Raw genomic sequence first — 26,739 nt, forward strand, 5'->3', positions numbered from 1 at the left:
GACCTTGGTCTCCACACTGTGCCCCATGACTTTGCTAAGTTGTTTCATTTTTCAGAAGAGGTGTAGTCAGCCTGACTGTGACATTACCATGTGGAAGAGGTGCCACCACCGTGGCTGAGGCCAGCATCCTCTCCCTTGCTCACCAGCCTCTCTGCCCTGCACACTCAACATCAAGGCTGCCACTGCAGACAGAACCCGAGGTCCTCCCTCTACTTGCTGTGATGCCCATCCTCTATGCCAACAAAGCACCCTTGCAGAACAACACACACACTCAGGCATCTGCTGCCATTCTCTCCCTCTGCTCAGCACAAAACACATTTCTATTCCAGGTGAGAGCTTCAGCTTCTGGATGTGGGCTTCCTGTGATGGGAGGCCTTTGCTGTCTCCCCTCAGTCTTCTCCGACTCACCACATATGACTGTGCCAACCTTTCCTGGGAATGTGCAGAGAAGGAAGGTGCCAGCATTTATTGAGCAGCTGCTATGAATCCTGACTGTGCGGGTCCTTTTCAGATACAGCAACTTTGAGGAGAACCATGAGTTAATATTATTCCCTATTTATATAGAGAGAACATGAAGCTTAGAGGAGTTGAGCAATCTGCCCATGATCACACAGCAAGTACTAGCAGGTGATGAGAGAAAAAGGGAAGATTTGATTCCAAATCCCTCGCATCTCTAAGCCTCTTCCCACCACATCATGCTGCCTCTTTTAAGTTCTCACACCTCACCCTGTATTTAGCTGCAGGGTTCATAAGAATTCAGCCCTTTCAAACACACACATCACCCAGGAGTCTTGTTAAAATGAAGACTCCAACACAGCAGGTCTGGGGAGAGACCTGAGAGTCTGCATTTCTGACCAGCTGCAGGGGATGCTGATGCACCTGCTCCACAGACCACACTTTGAGCATCAGGAGGCCAGGTGACCAGGCTGACTGAGAGTCAAGCAAAGCCTGGTGATTTATCCCAGGAAAATGAGCCACATTTAGTTGCACTGATGGACTCACAGTGACTAGATAAAGAAATGATGGTCCCTGTGCTGTGTCAAAATCCAGGGCCACTGACAACCAGTTTATCCAGCGGAAGACCCTAGGATGCTCAGAGCTCCATAACCATGCAGGAGGGAGACAGCAGAGAAGTGCAGATGCTTAGTCTGGACAGAACACGGACCAGAGGAAAATAAGGGCTGTCTCAAGGGCCTGGCTCTCAGAAACTGAAGATTTGGGACCAGTGACTGACAGTGATTGACAGTTATAGGGAACTGAAGGTCTCATGACATTGAAGCTCTTTCTAACACTTGAGGCCTCCAACAATGTGGAAGTGCCTTATAAAGTTAAGCTCACTGCTCCTGGTTTTCAACTAAAAGCTGAATCAGGGCTTGTTACTGATAGTAAAGAGTGGATTTCTAAGAATCTTCTTACACTGATCGGTGCTTGAAATCAGTGATCTCCAAGGTCTCTCTCAACTCTGATGTTTTATACTTCTAATTAGGACTCACATCTTGTCTCTTTTAAAATCCTCACCCAAGGATATGCTTATTGATTTCAGAAAGGGATGAAGGGAGACAGAGAAACATCAATGTGAGAAACATCCAATTGGTTGCCTCGCATACACACCCTGATCAGGGACCTAACCCACAGCCTAGGTATGTGCCCTGATCAAGATTGAACCTGCAACCTTTTTTTGGTGTATGGGATGAGGCTCCAACCAACTGAGCCACCTGGCCAGGGCCTCAGGTCTTATCGTTGGAAAAAGAGCCTGGCCTAGGCTCTTATGTCTCTTATGTGTCCCTGCACACCAGACTGCTCTTGGAAGAATCTTGGTCTTCTTAGTGCCTTTTGATCCTGGCTCCTCTCCATTGCTGAGCCTCTCATGCTGCCAATTGAAAGAGTGAAGTTCATTATCACACAAATAACTTACCTGGTCCAGCCACTTTTTAGGGCCTCGGTGCAGAGCTGTGGGGAGAGGAGCACAACCATCATTATACACTGAAAAGCTCTCTTGGTCTATTGAGTACCTCAGTCATTTCTGACCTGGTTTCACAAACACTGTGGTAGTAGCAGGAACCAGACAACAGCCATGTGTTGTTGAAATTCAGAGCAGAAACAGCTTAGCCAACAAGCATAACTCTCTGTACTTTTAGGGTGACTTTTTCCCTCATCACTATGGTAACCATTTCTTTAATTGTAACAATACTCCTGGAGGCAAAGTGGGGCATTTTTATCCCTTTTTAAAAAGCTATAATATTCTGTGGCATCCACAAAACTAATGGATGTAAGAGGAAGAAACAGTATCCAGCCTTTCTCTCTGTCTCAGCTGTGGGTTAGAATAGTACAATGGAAAGGAGTGGTAAGTCAGCATACAATGACTGCATGCCACGTGCCAGCCTCTGTGCCGCAAGCACTGCATGAGTTATAGGATTTTCCTGAGTCCTCAAAACCAGCCATGAGGTAAGAGATTATTTCCCCACTTCACAGTGAGGACACTGAGCCTCAGCTTGAGTATGTGTAACACTGCACAATGTTATGCTGCTGCCTTTGCCTGGGAATCACATCCTAGGCTGTTACTTTTCAGAACCCAAAGTGGGAGTCACTGGTCACAGAGTCCCAGTTGTCCTGTGTCAGAGTCCTGTGTCCACAAAGTGAATGGCTTTGCCTTTGCTTGAGTAAAAGTACTTACAGAATGGAGCCATAAGAGTTTAGAAAGGATAACAAGAAAATACTAAAACTCTTCCAGGAAGCCAGGAATATAAAACCTATCTACCAAACCAGGTTCAAACATCCACCTGCTTCAGCGTGTCATCTGAGTACCCCAGCCAGGTGCATGATGTGGTGTAGGCAGGGTAGACATGCATTAGCATTTGCTCTTCTGTAGAAACACAATGCTTGTCAATACTTTGCTCTTTCCAGGGACCTTCAAAATTAGATTGCCTGTAGCTAAGCTGCTGCTTATCAGAGAATCTCCTTCTGATCTCACACCCAGCCCTTGGTCTAGCCCCTGGACACATTCATGATCATGCACATTCTGAGGACATCAAATGGGGGGTGAAGATGGGGAGGGGGCGGGGTGGGGTGTTATGGGGTGACCAGGGTACCCTCTAGGACTGCCCTCCAGCCAAGGGCCTCCCTGTGTAGTCACACCACACTCAGGAGGCTTCTTCATCCAGATTCATCTGGCTGTTGAGGACCTGGCTGCTGGGCATGAGGCATTTGGGAGGACAATGTGAACCCCCAAAGGACAGGGACCGTCAAAAGTAAACAATGATAAAAATAATGAAGGAAATTTCCTTATATCTCACCTCTCTCTTTTTTACCAACTTGACCTTTCTTCAGTATTTCTGGGGGAAAAAAAGCATCATCACTCTCTTAGACAACAAATGTTGCACACACTGTGCTATTTACACATCAGCGTGTACATACCAGAAAGCTTCCTGTTCCATCACTTGAATATGACTCACCATAGGCTTCCTCCTCAGTCAGGACGTCAGTGATGTACCTGAAATCGATGCAGGATAGCAGAGTCTGGGGGTCCTGGCAGCATGACAGGACAGGGAAGGGCTGGAATCAGTTCAAAAGTGGATTGTGTTCCTAAGAATCTGCTTACACTGATACACGGGACTTATCCTTTTCGGGAAACGGCCTTTGGAATTTGTGTTATATTGTTTGATTCCATCATCCCTTGGTGGAGAGTCCTTCAGAGGGTCATCGCCACCTCCTGATGGAGTCCTTAGGCCCTCATGCTCTGACCAGCCCCTTGCTCCCCATCTCTCCTTTCCATCCAAACCTAGGCTCCCCATTCCAGGCTCTGGAAAGAGGACAGGGTGTAAGGCTAGCACTCGGCACAATTAAGTGGATAGATGAGCACATGATATCACTCTAAATGTCACTGCTTCCACACTTCGGGACTGACTGTGACACCGGAGCAGCTTAGAGGGAGAGGAAAGAAGGGTGATCTCAGAACCAGGCCACTCAGGGGCAACCCTGTGCCCACTGTTTGCCAGCAGCATAACCTCGGGCAATTCTCTCTCCTGTCAAATAGGGATGATTCACTTTGCTGACAGGAACAGAGTGGACTGAGCATGAGTGTGCCCAGTGTTCCGACTTCCTGGATCATCACTGGCTGTACTCTCCCCACCCCTTCCTGCCCCAGGCTTGGGCTCTGGCCACACTGGGAGGAGGACATTCATCGATGCCTCTGGCTGAGACCCCTCCCTCCACCCCCCAATTAACAGATACTTGGGAAGCAACCAATAGCTTCCCCACTCAGGTTTTACTGTGACCAGTATTACTCCACTATAACCGTTAAAAATCGTTAAAGTTCTTTCTATGCTCAGATTCTGCTTCTTTTAGGAGTACTGGCATTGAAACAGGGAGCAGGAACTAAAAGAATGAGGATTCCACAGGTTGGATTTCAGGCATCTCAGGTCATTCAGTTTTGGGGGCCTCCTCTTGCATCCCTCTCAAGGGCTAACCTTGAGCCTAAAGGGGGCTCAAGAGGTCCCATCCTTCTCCTTCTGATGGAGCCCCTATGCCACCCACAGCGGTGTCAGAGAAATGGTGTGATACCCTTGTCTTCACTTTCCTCCAAAGAAGGCATAACGTCTGCTGGCCAAAAGGTCTTCAAAGCCATGGTGTTCTCTTTTCCCCTTAATTGTGATGCCAAATAATAACAAGGGCCTTTATCTGTTGACTACTAGAATTTTAGCAACTGTCTGAGGCATCACCTTGAGGCAGCTGATGCTCAGAGAGGTTAAATGACTTGCCCAAGGTCACCCAGCCAGTAAGTGGTAGAGCCCAGATTCAAAGCCAAGTCTGCCTGATGCTGCAGATGCTCATTCCTGCTATAAACAGGTGGAAGAGAAAGGAGAGTGAGGTGCGTATCTTTCAAATTCAGTTTTTGGCTCTTGCCCTGCTGGAATCATGCAGTGGAGACACAACAGTCTCATCCATCACTTTCTTTCAAAATCAGTGACTGAATGATATCTTAATAATAATCTTTCTCTTCAGGGTTTGTAAATCACTTCTCTCACTTGGTCTTTGAACCAGTTCTACCAGGTTCCCAGAGAAGGTATGATCATCCCTTTTTCATAGTTAGAAAATGGAGGCTCTGAGAATTTGCATTACATATGAAAGGTCCACAGTGGGGGAGGGGAACCTAACTCTGTGCTTCCCATGGGGCCACCCAGGGATCCATAGACAGTCCTGACTATATTTACTGATTCTCAAAAGGCAAGTAATCCATTTATTTACAGAAGCAATTATAATGTGAAAGAATTTACTTACCATGTCAACAAGTAACTTCCACAGAGGCTTGAAGAAAAAACGATTTGTAAAACATATGCGTCAAATATGAAAATAAATGTAAACTCCCACTATCAAACACCAGCCCACTTGCCCTCCCATCTGTGATGCTGCCTCCTAACCTCTCACCTCTGCTACAGGCCCCCTTCCTCCACTTCTTTCTCAGTCCTTTCTAACTTACTTCTACAATCTCCTAGCTACTGCCAACAATCCAAGGGAGAAAAAAAATCAAACAGTTGCCTTTATTTCCTTTGGGCGCTTGCTGTGAATTTGTTTTTCAGGCTGCTTGTAGAGCAAGTGTTAATTCCTCTGCACATGCTGTGCTGTTCCACAGAAATGCTCCTGAGTGAGTTAGCATCCTCTCCTGCTTGGCCCACAGGTCGCACACAGCATTGAGAACGGCTGCCATAGCCAGATGCACAGCTCCTTTCTCAGGGCTGATCTAGATAGGCAGCAAAACGCACCAACACATCTTAGAAATGAAAAAGATATTTACATCCCCTAGCCAGGGTCACATTTCAAGAATTAAAAGGCAGCAATTGAAACTCACTTAAAATGCTGAGTTGTTTTTTTTTTAATAGTGACCAATCTACAGAAGAGATTCATAAATAGTGCAAAAAAACACCCAAAACTGTATATACAGTATATATATATTTTCTCTCTCTCTCGGTTGTTTGTATGGAAAATAATACAATAATTAAAAAATAATAATACAAGAATAAATTCTGTTTCATGTACTCACAACTGTAAACCTATTTTCTCCCATCCTGTGTGTATGTATATATTACATATAATATTATATAATAAATATATATTTTATAAATATAATATAAATAATATTTATTTTACTGAACTATTTGTGAGTAAGTTGCAGATATCATGCCCCTTTAACCCGAAATATTTCAGTGTGTAGTTCCAAAAAACAAGGATATTCCTCTTACATAACCATAGCACAATGATCAAATTCAGGGACTAGGACATTGTTAGAATTCTAATACCTAAAAGATACTTTATAATCAAATTTCATTAATTGTCCCAATAATGTACTTTATTTTATTCACATGTTGCACTTAGTTGTCATGTCTCTTTACTCTCTTTTTATCTGGCACAACGTTTCTTATTTTAAAAATGGTATTGACATTTTTTAAGTTAACAGGCCAATTGACATGTCCAGTGTCCCTCAATTAGAGTTGACCTGGAGTTCCTTCATGATTAGATTTAGTTTGTACATTTGTGTTTCAGTTAGGGCTTTTAGCATATATATATATACTAAATATATTTTAATTATATTTTGTTGATTATGCTCTTAACAGTTGTCTCAATTTTTTCCCCCTTTGCCTCCCTCCACCCTGCACTGACTACTCTCTCAGGCAATCTCCCCACCATGTTCATGTCCATGGGTCATGAGTATAAGTTCTTTGGCTACTCCATTTCCTATACTGTACTTTACATCCCCATGGCTATTCTGTGACTATATAGTTGTACTTCTTAATCCCCTCACCTCTTCACCCATTTCCCCACAACTCCTCCCATCTGGCAAACAGCAAAATGCTCTCCATATCCATAATTCTATCTCTGGTCTTCTTGTTTGCTTAGTTGGTTTTTTAGACTCAATTGTTGATAGATATGTATTTTTGCCATTTTATTGCTCATAGTTTTTGACTTTCTTTTTCTTAAATAAGTCCCTTTAACATTTCATATAATAAAGATTTAGTGACGATGAACTCCTTTATTTTTTTCTTATCTGGGAAGCTCTTTATTTGCCCTTTAATTCCAAATGATATCTTTGCTGGATAGAAAAATCCTGCCTGTAGGTCCCTGCTTTTCATGACTTTGAATATTTCTTGACAATCCCTTCTAGCCTGCAAAGTTTTTTGAGGGAACTCAGCTGACAGTCTTACGGAAACTCTCCTGTAGGCAACTAACTTCTTTTCTCTTGCTGCTTTTAAGATTCTTTCTTTATCTTCAAACTTCAACATTTTAATTATGATGTGTCTTGGAGTGGGCTTCCTTGCACCCATCTTGTTTGGGACTCTCTATGCTTCCTGGATTTGTATGTCTATTTCCTTCACCAAATTAGGGAAGTTTCTTTCATTATTTTTTCAAATAGATTTTCCAATTGCTTGCTCTTTCTCTTCTCCTTCTGGTGCCCCTATGATGTGAATGTTGGACCTCTTGAAGTTGTCCCAGAGGCTGTTTATATTATCCTTGGTTTTTATCCTTTTTGTTTGTTTGTTTTTTGTTTTTGATTCTTTTTCTTCTTGTTGTTCTGATTGCTTGTTTTTGCTTCCTTATTTCCACATCATTGATTTGATTCTTGGATTTATCCGCTTTATTGTTCTTTATTTCAATTAGTGAAGGCTTCCCTTTGGACTGGATCTTTATTATGCTGTTGAAGTCCTAAGTTCCTTGAGCATCCTTAGAACCAGTGTTTTGAATTCTACATCTGATAGATTGCTTATTTCCATTTTTAGTTCTTTTTTCTGGAGTTTTGATCTGTTCTTTCATTTGGGCCATGTTTCTTTATCTTCTCATTTTAGCAGCCTCCCTGTATTTGTTTCTATGTATTAGGTAGAGTTGCTTCGACTCCATGTCTTGGTAGTGTGGCCTAATGTAGTTGGTGTCCTGTAGGGTCCTGTGGCACAGCCTCCACTATCAACCAAGCTGGGTACTCGAGGTGTGCCCTTAGTGTGGACTGAGTATGCCCTCCTCTTGTATTTGAGCTTTGATTGCTGTTGGCAGGTCAAAGGGAAGGATCTACCCAGGTTAGTCAGCTGCAAGGACTGACTGTGACCACTGACTACCCATCTCTGCCCTTCGTGGAGGATCAGCTGCACAGAGGCAGCATGGTGGTGCTCAAAGATGGTCTGTAGCTGACCGCTGGGTGTGCCAGCTCTGGAATTTCCCAGATGGTGCAGGCCAAGGTCAGCCCCCACCTGTGTTCTGCCTGTGGCCACCCTACATGAGCTATAAAAGCAGTCTGAGATGGCTGCTACTTGTGCTAGGCTTAGAGGTTCCCATTTGAAGCTAAGCTGTGAATCTAGGCTGGCTGTTGCTAGTGCTGGGCCTGGGGCCACTTAGCAAGAAGTACATGGACTGGGGGCTTTGAGGCAGGATGTTACTTTCTTGAGAGGATTTAGGAAGTTGTGAAGCATGAGCCAAGACCAGCCATTCGTATGGAAAAGCCATTATTTACAGTTCAGGTGGGCCTGTAAGTTGGGTGAGATGGGAGTCTCAGGGGATATCCAGGGCAGGGCAAACAGTGTTAGCCAGGTTGATGGAGTCTTGGGTATGGCATCAGCCTGCCAGCTCTGTGGCTCTGTAGGGGTAGGGTTCAGAAAAGGGACAATGGCCTCTGCTTGCATTTTTGTCTGGGAGAAAGCTGTCCCCCAGCTCTTACCTTGATGCCAGACACTTCAGTTTGTCCCGGTATGCCACTAGGACCTTTCAAGCTGCTATCCTGGGTGCTGGAGCTCAGAGGGAATAAGTCTCGGTAGGTGAGTCTATATATGGGTTCTTTAAGAGGAACTGTTTGGGACTCCAGAAATATATTTCATTGACTCAATTCCCACTGATTTTTGCAGCTAGAAGTTATGAGGACTTATCTTCCTGGCATTGGAATCCTGGGCTGGGGGACCTGGTATGGGGCTAGACTCCTCGCTCCTGAGATAACCCTCCTGAATTTTTATCCATCACATGTGCATTTGGGACCAGCTTGTTCCACATCTGTGCCCCTCCTACCAGTCTGGATGGATGTGGTTTCTTTAATTCTGTAGTTGTTGGACTTCTTTCTATTTAGCTCAGTTTCTGATGGTTGTAAGTGATGGTTTTTCGATAGTTTAATTGTAATTTTGATGTCATTATACAAGGAGGCAAGCTGTGTTTACCTATGCCTCTATCTTGACCAGAAGTCTTAGGGCTTTCAACTTTTAGCACTTAGGTAAGTTAGCATTCATCAGGCTGCTTACTGTATGTTACCATGTTCCCTTTCCTATAAGGAGATTAAATATTGCTCCCAACAGTTTAGCAACCATTGAAATTCTTGCCTCTAACAATTATAGTTATGATTGTTACAATATGGTTATTGTCTAATGTTATCATCCCTTATATATTAGTTTGTATTCTATTGACAAGTTTTCCTGTGTTGTTTGTTTACTATCTAAATGGACTCATGGATTCCTATGTTATTCAAGGAGTTACTAGCCATTGTTATCATATTTATTTTGATGCTCAAATTGTCCCAGACTGGGCATTGGGAGCTTCTTTAAAAGAATGTCTTTAAAGCAATTTTAACTTTGCAGAAGTTACGAATGAAATCTGAGGCAGCATGAAAGAGCATTCTCATGTGCTTTTCTCTGTCCATAGACAGAAAGTCAGGAAAAGATGGAGCCAGTGCCAGCAGGCAAGGGCAAGGTCCTGGTTACTAGGCTAATCATGATGCGATAGAATCCTTTCTTTGGGAACCACAATTTTTCCATGCCTTGAACTTTGGGTTCAAATAAAAGCTATACACATAAAAGGTGCTCTCATCTCTGTCTTCTTTTTTTTAAAGTTCTTACCCGAGGATATGTTTCTTGTTTTGGTTTTTTTTTAGAGAGAAAGGGGTAGAGAGACAGACAGACAGATAGACAGACAGAGAGAATACCAATGCGAGACAGAAACATCAATAGGTTGAGTCCACTACATGCCCTGACTGGGGATTGAAATCACAACCTAGTTATGTCCCCTGACCAGAAACAGAACCTGCAACCTTTTGATATATGGGATGATGCCCCAACCAACTAAGCTACCCAGTCAGGGCCAGTTTCTATCTTCTTAACTTCTCTTGTTTCTGTCCCTAATCTAATACTACTCACATTATTTCTTTCCCAGAAAGGTTGCCCATTCAGTGCTGAATCCTCTAGGGGGTCTAGACCACTTCTTTCTATTCAGGGAGTGGAGATGAATTCAAGAAGGCCAGATATAGCTATCATTACTCAAATAGGTCCAGATTCAAGTCTTACAGAAAGAAATCAATTGCCTTAAAACACTGGTTATCTAAATGGCTCAAGTCCGAATTTATCTGAATAAAAGATTTTACCTTAAAATTGAAAACTTGTCTTTACATGTTTTTTTACAAAGGATATTAAACCTTAGTAACCATTAATAGAAGCATTTTACAAAATAGACCCCTTACCCATCTGAGCTTCCCATCACTTGTAAGCTGCCTGCAGAAGCCTCTGAAGTCACCAACAATGTCCCTATGGTCCTTGGTAAGCACATGGTGGGCCAGGGCATTGACAGCACAGACCACTGTAAAAGAGGTTTTAATTATTGTGTATGTTGCGGTATGAAGTCAACAGATTAATAAGACATGCAAGTACCACAAGCAAACTAATGTTGGCATTTTATAAAAATAATTTTAAATACAAAAGGTATATGCCTTTACAAATTGCCCCACACATGGTTTCTGTGATTATCATAGTAATATTACACAGGTGGAACAGCTGTTAATCTGTATACTGAGCTTAATTTATGAGTCAAGAAAACACATTTTGATTGGTTGCCATGTGAAAACTGGGCTGTAGATTTGAAAATTTAAATCATTTTCCCAAATTATTTTCTTGTTCACTTTGTAAAGTGTCCCAACAGTCAGATCCAAAACCAAACCTTGCTAGTTCATTGTTTCAAAGGAAGAAGAGAGATAACTAATAGAATTTTTTAAGTACTTTTTCATTATTATCAAGTACAGAAAATATTTTTAATTTACAACATAACACACTATTAAAGATGAAATAAAGTGAATTTTTACATGTAAAATGTTAAAGTACATGAAAACATTATTCATAAACATTAAGTTGCTTACTATTGACTTACTTATACTATATTTTTCACAAATAATTTGAAGGTTAAACTTAATTTGGGTCCGCACTACCATCAATTATTTATTTTTGCTGTTTTACTTAAAAAGGCTTTAATTTTGTTATTTCAGATGAAAAATAAGTAAAGTAACAAATTGAATGGGAATTTCTAGTCCTCCTATCCTTTGCTCATTCTATAATACACTTTGTCTATGTGTAAGTGACCAAAATAATCAAATCAACAACTTATCCCCAAAGTAATTAATTTACTAGAAAAAAAATTGATAAACTTACTCTTTGGTGTTGCCATTGCTTCAGTATTAAAATTCTCAGGTAATTTAATAGAATAATTGTTAGGTTCAGTTTTACTATCAGCCATATCCTAAAAGAAAGACCTTTGAAAGTATTTGAAACATGCTCTTAGAACATGCCTGGCCTCTGGGTGAAATAGCTCTCAGACAATAATGTATTTGCTCTCCAACGGAGCACTTAGGGCTTAATCAGTCATGCAGTGTTCTCCAGGGCTTTTGTTAATGAGATACAGAATTATTATAGTTCAGATATTCATACCCTAGGGCTGTGGGAAAACAAAATCCTTAGTCCTTTATGTTTGGAGCTTGGATTAAAGCCATCTAAAGAGTGAGTCAGTGACTCAGAGAGAGGTGTATCATTATCTACATCAAACCTTCATTTCATGGTTGCTAGGAATCATTGACTGAAGGCACATGTCTGATTTGTGTCACAAGGGCAAAGGCATTAACTAAAGTTAAAGGTGACCTCATCTTTTACAGCACTAAGAGGTGCACAAGCAACAGTAATATATTCATCTAGATCAGCGATTTTCAACCTTTTTCCTCTCATGGCACACATAAACTAATTACTAAAATTCTGTGGCACACCACAAATATATTTTTTGCCCATCTGACAACAACAAAAAAAAGGTATAATTCTTTTTTTAATTGTATTTTTTGGTTTTTTAATTACAGTTGTCCCATTTTTCCCCCATTGCTCCCCACAACCCAGCCCACCCCTTCTCCCACAAACATATCCCTCCCCGTTGTCCATGTCCATGAGTCATTTATACACATTCCTTGACTAAACCCTTCCCTTACTTATCGCCCTTCTCTCCCTCCCCCCTATTGACTGTTATTCTGCTCCTTGTCCTATTTAGTTCGTTTGTTTATGTTGTTCTTTAGTTTCCTGTATTAGGTGATATCATATGGTATTTTTCTTTCTTTGTATGGCTTATTTCACTAAACATAATTCTCTCTAGTTCCATCCATGTTGTTGCAAATAGCAGGAGTTCCTCCTTTATTTCTGCTGCATAGTGTTCCATTGTGTAAATGTACCACAGTTTTTTGATCCACTCATCTACAGATGGGCACTTAGGCTGTTTCCAGCACTTAGCTATTGTAAACAGGGCTGCTATGAACATAGGGGTGCATAAGTTCTTTTGAATTGGGGTTTTAGGATTTTTTGGGTATAATCCTAGCAGTGGAATCGCTGGTTCAAAAGGCAGTTCCATTTTTAGTTTTTAGAGGTAACTCCATACTGTTTTCCATAGTGGCTGCACCAGTCTGCATTCCCACCAACAGTGTAGTAGGGTTCCCGTTTCTCCACATCCTCGCCAGCACTTGTTGTTTGTTGATTTGTTGATGATGGCCATTCTGACTGGTGTAAAGTGGTATCTCATTGTAATTTTTATTTGTATCTCTCTGATGGATAGTGATGTGGAGCATTTTTTCATGTGTCTTGGACCTTCTGTATGTCCTCTTTGGAGAAGTGTTTGTTCAGGTCCTTTGCCCATTTTTTAATTCGGTTGTCTGTTTTCTTGATGTTGAGTCGTATAAGCTCTTTATATATTTTGGAGATCAGTCCGCTGTCTGAGATATCATTGGCAAATATGTTTTCCCATATGGTCGGTTCCCTTTTCATCTTGCTGATGTTTTCTTTTGCTGAGCAGAAACTCTTTAGTTTGATGTAGTCCCATTTGTTTATTTTTTCCTTTATTTCTCTTGTCTTAGGAGATGAATCCATGAAAATATTGTTACGTGAGGTATCTGAAATTTTCCTGCCTATGTTTTCCTCTAGGACTTTTATGGTGTCATGGCTTGCATTTAAGTCTTTGATCCATCTTGAGTTTATTCTCGTGTGTGGTGTAAGTTGGTGGTCTAGTTTCACTTTTTTTGCACGTCCCTGTCCAGTTCTCCCAGCACCATTTGTTAAAGAGGCTCTTCACACTCCATGTTATGTTCTTTCCTCCTTTATCAAATATTAGTTGATGGTATAGTCCTGGATTTATTTCTGGACTCTCTATTCTGTTCCATTGATCTATATGTCTGTTCTCATGCCAGTACCAGACTGTTTTGATCACAGTGGCTCTATAGTATTGTTTGATGTCTGGTATTGTGATTCCCCCTGCTGTGTTCTTCTGTCTCAAGATTGCTTTTGCTATTTGGGGTCTTTTTTGGTTCCATATGAATTTCTGAAGTATTTGTTCTAGGTCTATGAAATATGTCATTGGTATTTTAATAGGGATTGCATTGAATCTGTAAATTGCTTTGGGTAGTATGGCCATTTTGATCATGTTGATTCTTCCCATCCAACAACATGGTATTTGTTTCCATTTATGTGTATCTTCCTTAATTTCTTTCTTCAATGTTATGTAATTTTCAGAGTACAGGTCTTTTATCTCCTTGGTTAAGTTTATTCCTAGGTACTTTATTTTTCTTGTTGCTATAGTAAATGGTATTTTCTTTTTTGTTTCTGTCTCTGATATTTTATTGTTGGTGTACAGAAATGCTTTAGATTTCTGTATATTTATTTTGTACTCTGCTATTTTGCCAAATCACTTATTATATTGAGTAGTCTCTTAGTGGAGTTTATAGGATTTTTTATGTATACTATCATGTCATTCCCCTGGCTGGTTTGGCTCAGTGGATTGAGCGTCGGCCTGCGAGCTAAGTGTCGCTGGTTCGATCTTCCAGTCAGGGCACATCAGAGAAGGAAAACTCTGATTCCAAAAAACCTCCGCTGCCTTGCGGCATACCTCTTCAGGGGAAAGGCTAAGGGAGTAAACCCCGACAGAAAATCCGGAGCCGGAGTTCCTAAGGCGGTTTGACGTTATAGTCAATACTGGCAACTCCTGCGGCGCACCTGAAACCAAGCTGTATTGACTCCGTCTTTCCCTTGGATCCTTCAGCTGCGAAGAGAGGGGGGGGTCTGCTGCATGGGCAACAGCAGACCCTCCATATCACCCTGCCCAGGCTCTGTAGCTTCAGCTTCACTGGAGAGGACACTCCAGCGTCATCGCAAGATGTCGATTCAACACGGGAGGAGACAGATACCGTGTCACTCCCGAGTCGGACTGCACAACCATTCTCGGCGGTGCAGATAGACTCTTAAGAAGCTACACCATCGTCTCTCGAGACGGACGGCTGCCGACGACTATCATGTCACCTGCATATAATGATAGTTTTACTTCTTCTTTCCCAGTTTGGATGCCTTTTATTTCTTTTTCTTGTCTGATTGCTGTGGCTAGGACTTCCAACACTATGTTGAATAGGAGTGGAGAGAGTGGACATCCTTGTCTTGTTCCTGATTTCAGGGGGAATGCTTTCAGTTTTTGTTCATTGAGTATGATGTTGACTTCAGGTTTCTCATATATAGCCTTAATTATGTTAAAGTATGCTCCCTCTATTCCCATTTTGCTGAGTGTTTTCATCATAAATGAGTGTTGTACTTTATCAAATGCTTTTTCTGCATCTATTGATATGATCATGTGATTTTTTGTCTTTCATTTTGTTTAGGTGATGTATTATATTTATTGATTTGTTAATATTAAACTATCCTTGCATCCCTGGGATGAATCCCACTTGATCGTGGTGTATGATCTTTTTGATGTATTGCTGGATCCTGTTTGCCAGTATTTTGTTGAGGATTTTAGTACCTATGTTCATAAGTGATATTGGCCTGTAGTTTTCTTTCTTTGTTGTGTCTTGACCTGGTTTTGGAATTAGGGTAATACTGGCTTCATAGAAAAAGTTTGGGAGTTTTCCCTCTTCTTGGATTTTTTGGAATAGTTTGAGGAGGGTAGGACTTAGTTCTTCCCTAAATGTTTTGTAAAATTCGCCTATGAAGCCATCTGGTCCAGGGCTTTTGTGTGCTGGGAGATTTTTTGATTACTGTTTCAATTTCCTTCTTTGTTATTGGTCTGTTGAGACTTTCTACTTCTTCTTGATTCAGTTTTGGAAGGTTATATGTTTCTAGAAATTTGTCCATTTCTTCCAGGTTGTCAAATTTCTTGCCATACAGTTGTTTGTAGTAATTTCTTACAATCCTTTGTATTTCTGTGGTATCAGTCATGATTTCTCCTTTTTCATTTCTGATTTTGTTTATTTGGGTCTTCTCTCTTTTTTTCTTGATGAGCCTGGCTAAAGGCTTGTTGATTTTGTTTATTTTTTCAAAGAACCAGCTTCTAGTTTTGTTGATCTTTTGAATTGTTTGTTTGGTCTCTATGTCATTTAATTCTGCTCTGATCTTGATGATTTCCTTCCTTCTTCTTGCCCTAGGCTTTGTTTGTTGTTGTTGTTCTAGTTCTTGTACCTGTAGGGTTAGATTTTTTATTTGAGGTTCTTCTATCCTTTTCAGATATGCCTGTATTGCTATGAACTTCCCTCTCAGGACTGCTTTTGCTGTGCCCCATAGGTTTTGGGCTGTTGCGTGTTCATTATCATTAGTTTTCAGAAATTTCTTGATTTCTTCTTTGATGTCATTGTTAACCCATTCATTATTTAATAGCATGTTATTCATTCTCCATGAGTTTGGATGTCTTCGATTTTTTTCTCTGAGGTTGATTTTTAGTTTCAAGGCATTGTGGTCTGAAAAGATGCTTGATATGATTTCAATTTTCTTGAATTTGTTGAGGCTTGTTTTGTGACCTACCATGTGGTCTATCTTTGAAAATGTCCCATGTGCATTTGAAAAGAATGTATATTTGGTGTCTTTGGGGTGAAAAGTTCTATATATATCAGTTAAGTCCATGTGGTTTAGTGTGTTGCTCAATGCCTGTATATCCTTGGTGTTTCTTTGCTTCGAATATCCGTCTATTGTTGATAATCGAGTGTTAAAGTTCCCTACTATGAGTGTGTAGCTGTTAATATTCTTCTTGTGGTCTTCTAGCATTTTCTTTATGTATTTGGGTGCTCCTATGTGGGGCGTATATATGTTTATCAGTGTTATATCTTCTTGATGGATTGTTCCTTTAAGTATTATGAAATGTCCTTCTTTATCTCTTTTTATTGCCCTTGCTTTGAAATCTATTTTGCCTGATATGAGTACTGCTACCCCAGCTTTTATTTTCATGTCCATTTGCTTGGAATACTTTTTTATATCCTTTTACTTTCAGTCTGTGTAAATCTTTTGTTTTGATGTGTGTTTCTTATAGACAGCAAATATGTGGGTCCTGTTTCCTTATCCATTCCGTTACCCTATGTCTTTTAATTGGAGCATTTAATCCATTTACATTTAAGGTTATTATTGACATGTATTTATTCAATTCCCTTTGTACCTGTGTTCCTCTCCTTTTTTTTTTTTTCTTAAAACATCCCCTTTAGCATCTCTTGCAATGCTGGTTTTGTGGAGATGTATTCTTTTAGTCTTCCGTTGTCTGAGAAACTCCTTAATTCACCTTCCATTTTGAATGAGAGTCTTGCTGGGTAGAGTAGTCTTGGTTGTAGGCCTTTGTTTTTCATTGCTTGAAGTATTTTTGATCATTCCCTTCTGGCTTGTAGTGTCTGTTGAGAAATCGGTCGATAGCCTTATTGGAGCTCCCTTGTATGTTATTAAGGTATAATTTTTATTAATTCATACCAGACAGCTATTGTTGTTTTGGCTTTTCCCCCTCCCTTTTTTTTCCTGTTGTCATTTTAAAATTTGACAATCTAAGGAGAAAGGGGCTCGTGCCCCTGATAATAGTCAGGCATAGCATGTTTTAAGCCATGGCACACCGGTTGAAAATCGCTGATCTACAGTATGTGGGTTTTCCTTGCCCAAACTGAGGCCATTGCAAGAAGTTCACTAATTTTGGTGCATCTGATAGAAATTTGGATTGTAGTAGTCTCATTCACTTTGGAGAAAAAGTTCACTTCAGGATTGAATGTTTGATGTGATAGTTGGGAAATTCATCTGGAAAAAACTGGTGCTTGAAAGCAGCTTCTTGCTGACTAAACCCAAGGATTCTCTCCTGTACTACATCCACCCAGGCTCAATTCCGGGACCCTCCACCATGGCTGGTGGGACAAGTCAGTAAAACCTATGGATGACCACAGTGTCGCATCCTGAGTGTTGGTGTGGACCCTTAAGGCTGTTTTTGGTCTCTTTAGATATTCCTTCTCTTTTTCTTTTCTTATATAAAAAGCAAACAAACAGACTAACACACAAAAAAACCTGTATCAGGCTGGTCTATACCTCAAAAAAAGCAACTATAACCTACCCAACCACTCTCCATTCCTCTCTCTCTCTCTCTCACACACACATGCAAACACAAACACTCTTCACAGTAATGAGGAAAAACGATTTTTTTTCTTTTTAATCATAAAAGAATGATTAGGTAAGTAATCTGATAATGGCTGCAGGAGAACAGTGATGAGCTAATGGAATTTTTTTCATCTGTAATGTGAATGGCCTTTAAATGAGTCACCTGATTGATATATGTAGCAAGGTTAAAGTTAAAGTGGATTCTGTTGTGTTGTGGTCTGAAAAAGGCAGAAGGCAACAACACCACAAAAGAACCACTTATTAAAGCCATAGAGAGATGGAAATTGATTTACCCCTGCCTGAGATGTCTATCAGGGCAGCCAGGGTGAGGGGTGAGGGGTGGGGGGAAGGGAGTAGGGGTAGGGAGGAGGGGAGGGACTGTGAAGGCCAGAGAGCACTGAACCCAGCAACCAGCACAGAAGAGCCTCATATCTGTCTTAAGAGCATGCAGTGTTTACAGGGACCCTCCACTGTGAGTCAGCAAAGTTCAAAGTCTTGACTGTTACCAGAGGGTAGTTACAATGGTCCGTACCATAACAAATCCTGTAACCTTACTGAGTTTTCACAACCTTTGGGGGGCTGGCTATTCTGTATGGTTTGCAGTATATGGAGAAAGCAACTTCATAAAGTGCTCAGCTTAGACCAGAGACAAGGAAAGTCATAGGAGAAGCTGAAATACAGCTCACAAACCTGTCATGGTCAATAGGTACATTAACAGTAAACCATTGACTTGATGAAGAGGGCGACAGGGAATTATTTCTGAGTCTCCTTCTGCCTGGCAAATAACCTGGTCACCCTTCAACACTCATCTCAAAGCTTCAGTCCTGTTCTGAAGCCATCCCTAGCCCTCCTGGGCAATAATTTACCCTTTCTCCACGTAACTTACACTCACTTTAAAAAAATAGATATTCTCACACTGCACTATTGTTTCTTTTATGTGTGTCACCCTGAGAAGCTTGTGCATTCCTTCTCCTTATATGTCAAACTCTGTATTCCTTTCTCTCTCTTTCAATCCTCGCCTGAAGATATGTTTTTTATTGATTTTTTTTTAAGATAGAGAGGGAGAGAGAGAAAGAAAGATCAATTGATTGCCTCCTGAATATGCCCAACCAATGGGGGATCAACCCTGCAACCTAGGTATGTGCCCTGACTGGGGATTGAACCCACAACCCTTTGGTGTATGGGACGATGCTCCAACCAAATGAGCCAACTGGATAGGGCTCCTTTCTCTCTCTTGTTAAAATTATTATCTCCAGTGCCTGGCAAAATTTTTGATACACAGAAGCAGTCAAGAGAAGTTTGCAAGACTGGCTGATGACATGACAGAATGCCAGCCCTGTGGAGAGCTGGAACAGTGGCCACCTTGGTGGTATCCACTTAAAGATCAAGAAAGTTTCCCTTGGCTTTCTCTCTCTGTCTCTGTCTCTCTCCTTCTATCTGCTTGATAATATTAAAATCTTTCAGAGGGGCAAGACTTTGATTCTACAACTAAGAGAGTGCTAACAATGCAAATATCCACAGGAGAATTGTTACAGAAACAGGGGAGTCCAAAAACAAACCCCAGAGTTTGTGGCTGGGAGATAGGGAAAAGGAAGCACCTTTTAGGATGCCTTTGCATGCCTGGGGCTAGTGGCTGGAAACTTTGTTGCACAAAGATCTGCTTTGAAATTTCCAAGGCCCAGGAAGATAGGAGGGGTCTTGGACCATGGGATGGTGTGGAAAGAGCCTACAGAGCCTGCGTAGGGTTCTGTGAATAGTTAGAACTGGTGGCTACACCCACTGCATCAGAGGATGCAGTCAGGGATTTAAAAAGCAGCTGCAGACATTTTAGGGGGGTCTCCAGGCTGCTTTAAGGGAGGTCTCTGGGCTGCTTTAAGAATGGCTCTCGCCATGTGGTTTTGAGAAGGAAAGGAGATCCACGCGGTTTGCAGGAAGAAGGCAGTTTACAAGGAGGCTGATAATCCATGCCGTACTGCATTAAGAGCTGGAGGGCACCACAACACAGAAAGACCTCCCCAATCAGAATTGAATGATTGGCAGCTACCGGTAAAGCTGAACTGTGTCTAGGAAGTAGGGAAACAGTACTAGCCTGGTTTGGTAGGGGGAGGCAGAACTATGTGTTTGTGGGTGTTTTAAAGAACATAAGACCTAGTGGCAGAAATCCGCAAATAATCTAAATATATATCTGTTAAATAAACAGTTCTTTTATTTTTCACTAAACTCTGGTATTGAGAGTTATAATTCTGGCAGCGGGCAATCGGGCCCCTAACTAAACAGCTCATGGGTTCTGTTTCAATCGGAGCAGCCCAGGGGTTCTGTTACAGAATCACCACCAAAGTTAGAAAATCTATGTCATTCCTTCCCAGACCCTGGCTCTTCAACTTATCACAATTTGGTTTCATCTCCAATGGTCCATTGAAATTGATCTTGCAAAGGTCTTTTTTTTTTTTTTTTTTTTTTTTGGTACTCTTTAAATTTTTTACCCTGTGCATGAATTATGCATTGGAAAAAAACCCAAGTAGTTTGTATTTAAATGTTCTGGGGAAAAACCACTTGGGCCGTCAAGAGGTTCTGTGTGACAAGTAGACCAGCTCGCTGGGCCTCCATTTCCTTCTCTGAAAAATGAGGGGCTCAAGGCCACCACTGAGCTCTGGTCCAGCTCTGAGAGAAGAATGGCTAATTAATTCATGGCTCAACATGCATCCTACACCATCTGCTTTTCCCAGATGAGAGCTCTGAAACTGGGCAGGGCCAAAGAACAACGAATTTGAAATCAACTCAATATGAAGTACTTTGAAATGTTAGACACTCACTGTGCACATCACAATAAGCCTTGCTGTGTGAGTGCACATCTGCCCCTCTCATGTCTCTCAGTTGCTCACCTAGTTCAGGTCCTCAAAGCTCTGCAGAGAAATGGACTGAGGTGCAAGGATTTTCCTGCAGTCTATCCATGATTATAAGAAGAGGGGTCAAATACTGCCACTTTTTAATTTCTCCCAATGAAATACTCACTTTGAGCAGTAAATACAGAGAAAAATAAGGTCATAATTGGAACCAAAAAATTTAAGCATTCTGACCATAAAAAAATGTTCAACTCACCAACTTCAGTGCCTTTTCCCAGAGTGAAAGTAATTTCATACCCCTTGAGTCCATCTTCTGCATCGGTGTCTAAGATGACATAAGCAGCTGAGTAGTCAGGGTCTGTGTACTGCAGGGAAAATGCCCCCACCCATAGAACACACAGGTGAGAAATCTGAAACCTGACAATGACATTACTAAGAATAGAAATCACAACAGGAGATATGCAAGAAAAGTTCCAATCCGATAGAATCCTGGATTTACCCCAGAGAAAGTGTAGGCATTCTGAGGGGACAAAAGGGATGTTCTCCTAAAGGAGTCAAATTATTTTAACAAGTGCAATGTGTACTTTTTTTGTTTTTGTTTTTTAGAGTCGGGGGGGGGAGAGAGAAACATCAATGTGTGGCTGGTTGCATCTCCTGTGCCCCCAACTGGCAACCTGCTGGCAACCCAGGCATTTGCCCTGACTGGGAATTGAACCAACAACCCTTTAGTTCTTAGGCCAGCGCTCAGTCCACTGAGCCATACCAGCACAGACACAATGTTTTCATTTTTAATGCCATTTAAATGGTCTGGAGAGAGAGCTCAGTTTCAAACCCAGGAATTTCACTTATAGCTCTTGGTCAGCTCTTTGAACAGTTACACAAGCAGCTTCAAGTTGCAAGTGCTAAGGTTTAAGAAAGTTCTCACACAAAATTGGATTTATCTTCACTGCAGCCATTTAGAGTATGGCTGAAAAGACAGCAGCATAAATTCAGAGGATATCACTGAGGAAAAATGAAGAATTAAAAGTTCAAGACAAATTAACCCACTTTGTATTTTGTTCTTTTTAAAAAAACTTTCTATCAAATGGTATTTTGGCAATAAGCATTTACTAACCGATGGTTGTCAAACTCTACACTACTTGTCTATATGGGGGATGCAGAAGTAAAAAAACCACAAATCTATTCCTAGAAATTCCTCATACAGTGTGGAGAAAAAGCTAACACACAAGAACCAGGTGAGAACAGCTGCTGAGACAGTGTGGTCAGGTAGAAGTACCACAGAAGTTCAAGGAAGAAGAGCAAAGATGAAGTAGGGAACCAAGACATTTGTATGGGCAAAGGGGCAGGTGAAGGCATCGGGAAAGAGAGAGGTAGGAAACTCAGAGGTTTTGTGAGACAGAGAAGTTAAAGGCCCGTGAGGGTACTCATTGGCAAGTGAACAACGACAAGATTGTATGAGTGGTGTGGGGGCAAATAATGAAGACTCCAAAAAGCCAGGCAGAAGATCTGAATGTGTAGAAAGAATGTAGAATGATGCAATTATTGAAGAAATTTGCATTGGGGTATGATTATTTATTACTATTTTGTTGTTGTTATGTAATAGTCATTATTCCGGGCTCACTATTCTGAGAGCTTTACATCATTTAATTTAATCCTCACAACAATATTATAAAGTAGGTGCTACCATTCCTATCTTACATATGAGGAAACTGAGTTTACAGAGGTGAAATTGAAACCCCCGTGTGCAGGGAGGGACAAGAGGTGCCCGCAACAGACAGGAGAGGCCTAGGGGAGGGCATTCAGTATGATGTGTCGGTGAACACCAGCTGCATGTCCGTGATTGTGCAGGGAGGTTGCTGAGGGGCACAGACATGTCTGCCCCTGATGAAGCTCTAGCTTAGAAGTTGTGGTTATAGAAACTCTAATACTATGAGGCAGAACATGGTAAGTCTCTGGGAGAGACACAAACGACGAAAGCCAGGCAGAGAGCACTATTAGCTGAATGCACTGGAAGTTGGAAGAGCTTTATGATGAAAGCAGAATCTGAGCTGGGTGGTAGAGGACAGGGAGCTTTGCCGCAATGGGAATAGGCATGAAAGATCTGGGAGGAAAGAATAGCTTAGGTCAGGTGAAGACAGTGAAGGGACAGAAAAGGGAAAGACTGGAGTATATTTAAGGGTTGGTGACTACCCTGGTTTGGCCTACTCATTGGGTTCCTGAGAGAGAAGTTGAGACATAATGCTCAGAGGGAGACTCCACATGGCCCAGAAACTTTCATGGGTCTTTAATTCTACATGGAGTCTAAGCAATGGAGAAAGGAAACCCTTCACTGAAGCCTTCTATGAGGGTCAGAGGAGGAGTTAAGCTGAGAGTGACTTGAAGCTTTTGAGTCCTTGTAACTGGCAAAATGATCCAAAAGGATCAGGAGGAAGAGCTAGGCAGAGTATGGAAGATGATGACTTTTGATTTCAATAGATGCTGTTTAGCATGAAGGTAAAAAGTTCAACAGAATGTGCCCAAATGGCAGCTGGACTTGAGGTGAGAGGGAAGATGCAGAAATGGCATATGAACATCTTTGGCATAAAAGTGGTATGAAAGCATAAACATGTAGGGGTTTTAATGGAAGAGTACAGTGAGATGGGAAAGGCCGAGGCCTGAGCCCTGGAGAGAAAAGAAGGGTTTCTGTATGGGAAGGAGAGTTAGAAAAGCAGGCGGCCAGTGGGACAGAGAGATGGCAGGAAGATGGGCAGCAGAGAACGTGAATAAAGGACAGTGGAACTAGAAATAACAAGGGGAAATAAGAAAAGGAAGAAGACAGAAGACGACTTCAGATTAAGGAGGAAGCAGATACACAGAACAAAGGCAACAACAATGGACTGGTAATTTAGTGTTTGGTGGGGAAGAGGCAGAAATAGAAGGGAGTAGAGAGGTATTAACTAGGGTCAAGTAAAGACTGTTTCACAGGCGGGAAGCCCCATCCATGTAGATGAAGAAGAAACCATTGGAAAAGAAGAGACTAAAGATGAAAAGCTGGAGATGGACATGATAAGAATGGGGGTGAGGGGTTCAAGAAGGGTAGAAATGGGGACACAGGAAAATAGATTGGTTTGTGAGAATACGACTTACAAGATAAAGGGAAAGAGGAGAGGGTTGGTTTGGAGACTGATGTGCAGAGATGGTGCCAAGGGGGCATTTGTCTTCAGTCTTCTTGGGGATGCAGTGGGTAGTGTCTTCCAACTGCTGGGGGTATAGGACTGAGGGCCAGAGGAGGAAGACAGGGGTCTGAAACAGACACTCTAGGAAACTAGGCAGACAGTGGCAAAAGCAGAGGCAAAGTATGACTGGGAGTTGGCAGGGGTTAGCTGGAACTGGGCTGTGGGCCCATAGCCCTGGGACTCTTGAACCTTAGAAAGGGACTGGACAAGCAAGCAACTTCTAAATACACTGCAGGCTTGAGCAGTCAATGTTTCTTAAAAGACGGATAGGAATTTATAACTGCTTGAGTAGATTTGGGGAACAGTTTCAAGCCTCCTTCATGAAAATACACTACTTGTGATCAGGAAGTTTCACTCTGCTGCCAAGCACTAAATGTAGCTGAATTGCTGAGTCCAGCCTGCCATGAGGGCTGGAAAGCAATCATGAGAGTTATGGCAGTGCCACTAAGAACTACGAAGGAGCCCATTCTATTAAGAGGGCACTAGAGAATCAGCATACAACATACACCATATCTCCAGGAGATAAATACTGAAGGATGTATGAGTTTGCAACATAGGTGTCAAATATTTTTTGACCCATAGGTCATAGACCACTCAGAACCAAAGATAAATTTCATTCTACAGAGAACCAGGCCATTTTAACACTTAACAAGTTAGGAGTGGAGGAAAAGTCTCAGTCAGAGCCTCCTCTGCTTCAGTTTCCTCATATGTAAATAGTAATATAGCCAACACTTAACAATGACCTTCTCTGTGTCTAGTTCTTCACAGGTATCTCATCTACATGTATGAAGTGGATATCACTATACAGATGAGAAACCTAGGCTGGAACAGACTGAGTTTCCCCTCAGCTGCTACACCTCAGAGGGGCAATGGCAGTTGCACTAGATCGGGTGCTTGGATTTTACAAGCCAGCAAAACTACAAACATTTATTTGGAGATCCACAAAGGATTGCCAACTGGGTATTTTTTTTAAGTCATTTACCATAACACAATATAAGAAAAGACACATAACGATTTTAAAAGTCAGTATAGCATTTTTTAATGAGAGGCCTATTTTGATAAAATAATTCAGGTACACAAAGAACACAGGTAAGGTGATGAACATCAGTGTGCCCTCCACCCACTTAAGAAGCACTACATTACCGTGTGAATTAGAGTCCTCAGGGACCCATTCTCCTCCTTCCACTCAGGCGACAAGTCACTGTTATTGTAACATGAATGTTTCTCACTTCCCAGCATGTGTTCACACATTCATATCCATGCAACTTTGTTTTTCTAAAGTAGCCATCTCATTGGTGGACTGAGTGGGGCAGTGAGGCTCCAGTGGGTGACAGGCTTCAAGAAGGCCCTGCACAGAACTCACATATTTGGAAACCATTGAACAAGACTGTGGGAGTGGGGATCACTTTAACACACTCCATAAGCAAAATGCCCTTCAGTATTTAGGCAGGAGTCAAAGTCCCTGTCTTTACTGAATTTCCAAAAATTGATATTTGCATAACTCTTTACAGTGACAAGTCCTTTGTGACCACATTTTCAGGCAGTTTCATGAGTTTCATGAGAGCCTCCTTTTACATGATTCAGAGCTACTAAGAGCTTGTTTGGTTTCCCAGCCAGACTGTGACTCCTTCATTTCATAGATGGGCCCAGGAGGCCCAGAGAGATTAGGGTCTTCTCTAGGTCACACAGCAAGCTGTGGCTTAGACAGAATCACCATCAAAAGGCCTGGCACCAGCTTCCCAGCCTCCTTCACCAAGGACCCCAGTACAGAAGAAGCCAGTGTTGTATTTAACGATTTTGGTGGTGGGACCCCAACAAAGCCATTTTGCTTTTGTTGCTTATTATACATTCTATAATTTCCAGCAAAATGCAAATCATAATTGGAAAAACAGGAAATATTAAAGGCCAACAAAAATACAATCAAGAAGAGAAAAAAGAAAAAGGCGTGTGGGAAGTTTCTGTATATTTTCATTCCCTTTTAGGTCTCCCCTTTAAAAAATCTGTGCAAAGTTGGGAACCTCCCTGGGACTTCCGGGACTCCCCAGGCCTAAGCGGGCCCTGGCATCAGCGAGGCAGGAGGGCACCCTGAGGTCGCTCAGCACTTACCATGGCATCTGAGCCATGGCCCCTGAGTGACGTGAGAACGTGCACGTCTGGGACCAAGAGCCGGGAGATCCTGCCACGAACCATGTCGCCACGTGTGTCCGGGAGTCTCCAGTATCATCAACTCTGGTTGGGAATCCCCTGTATACTGCCGGAGGGCGACGGGAGCGGGCAGAGCCCGGCACGGCGGACGGTAATTGGCTGCGAGGTCCGGGGATGGAGCAATGTACGTGAAAAAGCAAGGACCCAGGCTGCAAGTCCTTCTCCTGGGTCGCCGGAACCCATTGAAATACTCCGCCGTATTTGCGCCCTATGCAGGCTGCCACTTCCCTGTGCTGATCGCTCAGGGTCGCGGCAGACTCGGGGGCCAGGAGGAAGTACCCCCGCAGCTCCCGGATCTATCTGTCCTGCAAACTCCAAATGACCTTCCCAGGAGCAGAGCCCAGGAGAAAGAAGCTGGGCCTGACCAGAGTACAATCCACAGCCTAGAGAAGAAGATTCTGGCCACAGGCTCCACTCCGGAGTCCGAAGGTCGGGGCGGGGCAGCCAGGGAACTGTGGGCTAGAAAATCCTAGGCGTCTTTAAGCAATTTAAACCTGAGTTTGCCCCCTGAGAATTTAAGAGGCAGATAGATCACCATTTCTTGTACCCCTGCTAATGCAGATTTAAATAATTACTTTTACCTGTCCAACCTTGCAAGGTATCTAAGTAATTTTCATTTTGTTGGTGAAGAAATGGGGATTCCAAGAGATTAAGTGACTTAAATGACTTGCCTAAGGCCACACAACTAAGTTGGAAAGTGTCCTGGCTGCAAACTCTGGGTTCTGTCCTCTGTATTGCCGGGATTCTTATTTTCGGAGCTATAGGATCCCCCTGAGAACATGGTGACAGTTATGGACACTCTTC

General features: G+C 42.1%; 1 protein-coding gene across 1 annotated transcript in view; it reads right to left on the reverse strand.

Moving 5' to 3' along the window:
• ENOSF1 (enolase superfamily member 1) overlaps nucleotides 1-26,342 on the reverse strand; it is a 34,969-nt gene extending 8,627 nt beyond the window's left edge. The window contains 9 exon segments of the mRNA XM_090285133.1: nucleotides 1,916-1,950; nucleotides 2,781-2,863; nucleotides 3,294-3,332; nucleotides 3,453-3,525; nucleotides 5,278-5,308; nucleotides 5,655-5,737; nucleotides 10,472-10,587; nucleotides 20,772-20,880; nucleotides 25,837-26,342. Coding sequence (XP_090141259.1) covers nucleotides 1,916-1,950; nucleotides 2,781-2,863; nucleotides 3,294-3,332; nucleotides 3,453-3,525; nucleotides 5,278-5,308; nucleotides 5,655-5,737; nucleotides 10,472-10,587; nucleotides 20,772-20,880; nucleotides 25,837-25,920 — 653 coding nt within the window. The 5' untranslated portion in view covers nucleotides 25,921-26,342.
• Nucleotides 26,343-26,739: the final 397 nt, after the last annotated feature.

This window comes from Furipterus horrens, unplaced genomic scaffold, assembly GCF_987537825.1.
Source record: "Furipterus horrens unplaced genomic scaffold, mFurHor1.1.pri manual_scaffold_8, whole genome shotgun sequence".
NCBI classification, from domain to species: Eukaryota; Metazoa; Chordata; class Mammalia; order Chiroptera; family Furipteridae; genus Furipterus; species Furipterus horrens.